Source organism: Borostomias antarcticus (assembly GCF_949987555.1).
Source record: "Borostomias antarcticus genome assembly, chromosome: 3".
Taxonomy (NCBI): Eukaryota; Metazoa; Chordata; class Actinopteri; order Stomiiformes; family Stomiidae; genus Borostomias; species Borostomias antarcticus.
In genome coordinates this window covers 1,767,508-1,775,007 of record NC_140236.1, presented here as the reverse complement: position 1 = coordinate 1,775,007, position 7,500 = coordinate 1,767,508, and the positions used below count along the sequence as shown (strand labels likewise).

The 7,500-nt window shown below is 47.9% G+C and overlaps 1 protein-coding gene across 1 annotated transcript in view; it reads left to right on the top strand.

Annotated features, from left to right (window-relative positions):
- cpne5a (copine Va) overlaps positions 1 to 7,500 on the top strand; it is a gene marked incomplete at both ends in the record, with an annotated part of 66,343 nt that overhangs the window by 14,891 nt on the left and 43,952 nt on the right. The window contains 2 exons of the mRNA XM_084461912.1: positions 525 to 565; positions 4,984 to 5,030. Of these exons, the coding sequence (XP_084318038.1) occupies positions 525 to 565; positions 4,984 to 5,030 (88 nt within the window). The remainder of the gene's footprint in view (positions 1 to 524; positions 566 to 4,983; positions 5,031 to 7,500) is intronic.

The window sequence follows — 7,500 nt, the reverse complement described above, 5'->3', positions numbered from 1 at the left end:
CCTCCCTCCCTCCCTCCCTCCCTCCCTCACTCACTCACTCACTCACTCACTCACTCACTCACTCAGACTGCTGGGCTGAACCGGACACACAACCTGCCCCAGAACCCGACCGGTCCACTGAGACCCCGTCTGCACGGCTCTCTCAGAACCAGGCTGCTGGCCCGAGGCGGTGGCCAGAGAGTTTACTACCCCTGGGGGGGGGGCAGATTAATGGGGGTTGTAGGGTTGTTACTTTGGTGATAAAGGCCAAGGATAATTGGATGTGCTTTATAGGGTGATTGGCACTCTTGGTGGTAAAAAAAACAAGCAATAATGTTTTGAGATGCATTTTGAGGGAAGGAGACAAAATGCGCTTAAATATTTAATTTGAATGAAATGAGGTCCTACAGCACACTAAATGCCTCTTTGAGAAAGTTAAATTTTTTATGCTCTTGGAAAAATAAAACGGATTAAATATTTTATTAATCTGAATATATTGTGGGCTGCTGTGTTGACACTAATCTGATTCATTCTTATCTTTCCAGGAATCTATTGGATAGAGATACGTTCTCCAAATCAGACCCATGTAAGTGTTCCGTCTTTCATATGTTCTACATACAAAGAGCACATCTTAAAATGGCAACGATTACAATGAACAGCACTCTAAACCCTCCCCTTCAAAAGAATACTCTAAATACATTAATGTAGTTAACCCCCTACCCTTCAAGACTACTCTAACTACATTAATGTATTCAACCCCCTACCCTTTAAGACTACTCTAACTACATTAACCCCTCGACCCTTCAAGACTACTCTAACTACTATAATGTAGTTAGAGTAGTCTTTTGAAGGGAAGAGGGGTTATTAATATAGTTAGAGTAGTCTTTTGAAGGGAAGAGGGGTTATTAATATAGTTAGAGTAGTCTTTTGAAGGGTAGAGGGGTTATTAATATAGTTAGAGTAGTCTTTTGAAGGGTAGAGGGGTTATTAATATAGTTAGAGTAGTCTTTTGAAGGGTAGAGGGGTTATTAATATAGTTAGAGTAGTCTTTTGAAGGGAAGAGGGGTTATTAATATAGTTAGAGTAGTCTTTTGAAGGGTAGAGGGGTTATTAATATAGTTAGAGTAGTCTTTTGAAGGGTAGAGGGGTTATTAATATAGTTAGAGTAGTCTTTTGAAGGGAAGAGGGGTTATTAATATAGTTAGAGTAGTCTTTTGAAGGGTAGAGGGGTTATTAATATAGTTAGAGTAGTCTTTTGAAGGGTAGAGGGGTTATTAATATAGTTAGAGTAGTCTTTTGAAGGGTAGAGGGGTTATTAATATAGTTAGAGTAGTCTTTTGAAGGGTAGAGGGGTTAACCTATCTACCCTTCAAAAGACTACTCTAACTACACTACTCTGTATACTGAAACCTGTCAGGGGGCAGAAGAGTTTGGCTGGCTGACTCCCAGCCTGTTAGCAGGCCTGGCTACGCTGTCTAAAGCCCAGTTCACATACAGGATTCGCAGTGCGACAAAAGCCTTTTAGAACGTTGCAGAGGAAAATTGCAGCGGTGTGTATTACCCTGCCGCAGGTCGGCTGAAGCCGGCTGATTGAGTCTCAAGAGATTTGACTTGTCCAATTGCAAGCAACAGGTTTTAGAACGGAACATAATGTCAGGGCCATTGTTACGATTTTCTAACCAATCAGCGACTGAACAATTTGTGCCCGTGTGCTGGCGCGAGCGTGTCAGGCTCTCTGGGTTCACGCGAGGGCTAGTAGGCTACCGATTAGGCAAAGGAAAAGGCAGATGATCGCGGAATAGACTAAACAAATGCGGACAAAGTATTATAATAACGGGTTGCTGGAAAAGGAAATAGGTTGAGTGACGAGAGCCGTTGTTATGGAAATGGTAAACGGTCTCCGCTTTGGTGTGAATAGTTCAGTTTTAGAACGTTGCAAAGCACAGTTTTGGGTTACTGTTGCAGGTGGTTGCAAGTTGCAACAGAGTCTGGTTGTGAATCTTGAATGTGAACTGGTCTTCAGGGGTGTGATACAGTAGCCTGGTAGGACCATCCTGATCTAGCGAGCTCTCCGCTTCGCTACGCAATACCAGTCTGGCCCTCGCCCCATAGAGAGCGATTCTGTGGGATAATGGATACATGAAAAGCCCCTCATTTCCCAGCAGCCCACAGATAGTAGCTGAAAGGAGGACAGCCCACCTGTGTCTCCGACCGTCCTCTTGTCCCCCCCTCTCAGCGTCTCCGACCGGCTAGTGTCCTCCTAGCCCGCCCGCCCATCCGTCCCCTCGGTCCGTTCAGAGGTCAAAAGCGTTTCTTTAGTAAATCCAGGGCAGAAACTAGCCCACATAGTCCAGGACTCTGTGAGTGGTCTGAGTCAGCTGCTGAGTCTGAGCTCACATGCCCTGCTGCTCACTCAATTCCTCCAATGGCTGCTTAGCGCTGCCCACTCGCTCACCTGGCGCTTCCTCTCCTCAGGTCTAGCGCCCCCCTCTGGACCACACCCACTCACGCACTCTTAACAGGCACACCCCACACAATCAGCACTACCCAGGATTCTCAGCGCTTATACAAATAAATGGGATTTAATGAATAATTTAATTGCCTAATTTGTCTAATATTTAATTTGACTAATTTGCCTAATATCTAATTGCCTAATTTGCATAATACCCTCCCTGCGGGGATCAATAAAATCCCATCTTATCTGAATAATCATAACTAAACACTTCCTGCCGAGCGCAGATGTGGCACTCCTAAACCATTCTAGAGAACAGGGAGCACATAGGGAGGGTTTGCACATAACTACATTCACCCCTCTACCCTTCAGAAGACTATTCATGTACCGCTTAACCCCTCTACCCTTCAGAAGACTATTCATGTACCGCTTAACCCCTCTACCCTTCAGAAGACTATTCATGTACCGCTTAACCCCTCTACCCTTCAGAAGACTATTCATGTACCGCTTAACCCCTCTACCCTTCAGAAGACTATTCATGTACCGCTTAACCCCTCTACCCTTCAGAAGACTATTCATGTACCGCTTAACCCCTCTACCCTTCAGAAGACTATTCATGTACCGCTTAACCCCTCTACCCTTCAGAAGACTATTCATGTACAACTTAACCCCTCTACCCTTCAGAAGACTATTCATGTACCGCATAACCCCTCTACCCTTCAGAAGACTGTTCATGTACCGCTTAACCCCTCTACCCTTCAGAAGACTATTCATGTACCGCTTAACCCCTCTACCTTTCAGAAGACTATTCATGTACCGCTTAACCCCTCTACCCTTCAGAAGACTATTCATGTACAGCTTAACCCCTCTACCCTTCAGAAGACTATTCATGTACCGCTTAACCCCTCTACCCTTCAGAAGACTATTCATGTACCGCTTAACCCCTCTACCCTTCAGAAGACTATTCATGTACCGCTTAACCCCTCTACCCTTCAGGAGACTATTCATGTACCGCTTAACCCCTCTATCCTTCAGAAGACTATTCATGTACCGCTTAACCCCTCTACCCTTCAGAAGACTATTCATGTACCGCTTAACCCCTCTATCCTTCAGGAGACTATTCATGTACCGCTTAACCCCTCTATCCTTCAGAAGACTATTCATGTACCGCTTAACCCCTCTACCCTTCAGAAGACTATTCATGTACCGCTTAACCCCTCTACCCTTCAGAAGACTATTCATGTACCGCTTAAGCCCTCTACCCTTCAGAAGACTCCTCTTCTACTAGTTAACCTCTCTCCTCTTGTAAAGACTGGTTTTATCTCTGTTTTTCTATTGTCTTTCAGCACTTTTGCTGAGCTTAACTGTGATTCGGTTTACTCTGCTATTTCAAAGTGTTCCCTCAATAAACGCATATCATTTGCACAGTAATGTGATGGCGTTTCCTCTCACCTCCAGAGCGAACCTTAACGCACGCAGGGTCTAGATGTCGGCCTTTGAATACCTAATGGCAGCTTTCTGCGCCGCCGGTTTGGACCACTGCAGCATTAACCTCAGGTCTCTGGAGGTCCGGCCGTAGATGTGCTTCGATTAAACTCCCCCCCGCCCCCACAGGGGGTGTAGAGAACGGGAGAAACCATTCACATAGAGGGGCCAAAAGTTCAAGCTCCTGTATTTAGAGAACGGGAGAAACCATTGACATAACGCAGGGCCAAAGGTTCAAGCTCCTGTGTGTGAATGACCAGACCAAACACAGAGGGATGAACTGTTCTGTATTCCTCCCGATGATGAGATGATTGAAGCTGGGGTCATGTGACAGTACATCTCTCCTGTGGTTGGTCGGCGCCGCAGGAAGTTGATGGAAACCAAATAAAGGATCAGAAGAATCCCACTGGTTTGCAAATCATGTTTTGACTACCCAATCACGGCAGTTGTACGGCCCCTGTGGTGATGATGCCCAGATTTGATACAGCAGGCATGACAGAGCCTAGCGCCATCACTGAACGCATTTTGAGGAATATGGGGAAAATGTTTTGTTTGCAGAAGCCATTTGCTTAATTGAGATCATTTGAAACGGCAGGAATGACCCAGTCGATCGGTTAACATCTTTCTCTCTCTGTTTTTCTGTTTCATTCTGTCTCTCCCGCCCTCCCACGTACTCTCTCTCTCTCTCTCTCTCTCTCCCTCTCTCTCTCCCCCTCTCTCCCTCCCTCTCACCCTCTCTCTCTCTCCCTCTCTCTCTCTCCCTCTCTCTCTCTCCCTCTCTCTCTCTCTCTCTCTCCACCCCCCTCCTCTTGTTCATACTGTCCACTTCCCTTACTCCCACCAATCATCTCTCTCTCTGTCTCATCTCTCTCTGTCTCTCATCTCTCTCTGTCTCTCATCTCTCTCCCTCTCTCTCTCATCTCTCTCTGTCTCTCTCTCTCTCTCATCTCTCTCTCTCTCTCATCTCTCTCTCTCTCTCTCTCATCTCTCTCCCTCTCTCTCTCATCTCTCTCCCTCTCTCTCTCATCTCTCTCTCATCTCTCTCATCTCTCTCTCTGTCTCTCCAGTGGTCATCCTCTACACCCAAGGAGTAGAGACCAAACAGTGGCGGGAGGTAAGAACCAAACACACACACACACACACACACACGCACACACACACACACACACACACGCACGCACACACACGCACACACACACACTCACACACACGCACACACACACACGCACACACACACACACACACACACGCCCTTCTCATCATTGTCCGTCTTAGTCAGCGATACTCGCTGTCCCCGTCCACCAGGCAAAACCACAAGGACACCGGACGTCCAACGCGTCCCCCTTGTCCCCCGCGTCCCAATCGATCGTCCGTGTGTGAATATGCATGGCCCGTCCCCCGGGGGGGCGTGTGAGCTGTGAGTGACCGGACATCAAGGAGACCGTCAAACGTTTCGATCAAGATAAGCGTCAGTGTCAGAATCTGTCATAGCGACGCTCTGAAGTCTCTATGTATGTTTCAGTAGGAGCTGTTGAGCAGGTAGCTGAGGTGAGCAGGGAGCTCGATGCCTCGGGTCCGGTTCCTGGGTCATCCACACCGTTAGGCTGCTGCTCCCCACTGAGCAAAGACACGTCTAAAAGACGTCTTTTAGATGTCTTTTTTGTCTTTTTCGGACGTCCAAAAGACATCCAATTAGGAGCCAGAATGAATTTTTTTTTTAACGTTCAGATATTGAACCCGTTCTGCACGTCCACAGACGTCTTAGAGGGGTCCAAGCCAGACGCTTGAATATTGAGGGGTCCAGCAGACGAACACACGGGGTTCTGGACCGACGGACGTTATTAAGACGTGATCTGAACGTCTCCCTGACGTTGCGTGTTTGCTGGGTCCATTATATATCCAGGCTGTGATTGAACTGGATTGCACTCTGCGCTGTGAATGCCGTTAGCCGGTTGTCTCTGCGGTCTCCTACTGTATGTGTTTTCTCTGTGGAGTGTATGGGTCGCCGTTAGGGATGCTAATAGTTGATTGATTGCCGATAAGAATTTACTCGAGTAAGATTTGGTTAATTGATTAATTGCTTGTTTAATGGAACAGAACTTTTTTTGGGGGTAACGAACGTTATCAACGGGAGTTGCGTGAAATGTAATCATGATTTAAGGTCTGACTGCACATGAGGGCGCCCCGCTGTTAAGGTTAACAGTTAATGACATTTCTGGACATTTGCAACCCTAGTATAGATGTTTTAGTTGTTGAGCATCGCCAACACACACACACTCAGCACACACACGCACTCAGCACACACACACTCAACACACACACACTCAGCACACACACACTCAACACACACACACTCAGCACACACACGCACTCAGCACACACACACTCAACACACACACACTCAGCACACACGCACTCAACACACACACACTCAGCACACACGCACTCAACACACACACACTCAGCACACACACACTCAACACACACACACTCAACACACACGCACTCAGCACACACACACTCAGCACACACACACTCAACACACACACACTCAACACACACGCACTCAGCACACACGCACTCAACACACACACACTCAGCACACACACACTCAACACACACACACTCAACACACACGCACTCAGCACACACACACTCAGCACACACGCACTCAACACACACACACTCAACACACACGCACTCAGCACACACGCACTCAACACACACACACTCAACACACACACACTCAGCCCACACACTCAACACACACGCACTCAACACACACACACTCAACACACACACACTCAACACACACACACTCAACACACACACTCAACACACACGCACTCAGCACACAGCAACTCTGGGTCAGTTCTATTAATACATCCATGGTCTGACTGCACATGAGGGTCATCTGGGGTAGCGAAGGCTAATTGGGATGCTGGGAAATTTCAACGACACAGCGGAAGACGACACAAAAATGAAGCGAGCAAAGTGCAGTCCAGCGCGGGACGTTCTTATCAATTAATTGACTATCGTTTGTTAAGGTTAACGGTTATCGATTAATGAAATTCCTTGAAATTTGCAACCCTAGTCTGGACGACCGAGATGATTGGAGACTCAAACCTCAAGACCTCAAACTCGTCTGAGGACGACCTACAGTGATGATGATAGTAGCCCTACCGCCCAATCAGCCGCTGCGTTTATGACCCTCGGCGTCCAATCAAGTGGCCCTCCTCGCCGTGGCGACCTCTCCCCTCCCTCGCCCCGCGCCTCTTTGGCTTTGGGCAGCGGGGAGGGGCGGAGCCTCTGTGTGGGGTCCAGGGAGAGCGGGGTTTGGGCGGCGGGGAGGGGCGGAGCCTGTGTGTGGGGTCCAGGGAGAGCCAGGCTGTGCGGGATTGATAACGTTAAGTGTTGTCTGTCTCTCTCTCTCATGTACGGTCGGTCTCTTTCTCTCATGTACGGTCGGTCTCTCTCTCTCTCTCATGTACGGTCTCCCTCTCTCTCTCATGTACGGTCGGTCTCTCTCTCTCATGTACGGTTGGTCTCTCTCTCTCATGTTGGTTTCTCTCTCTCATGTACGG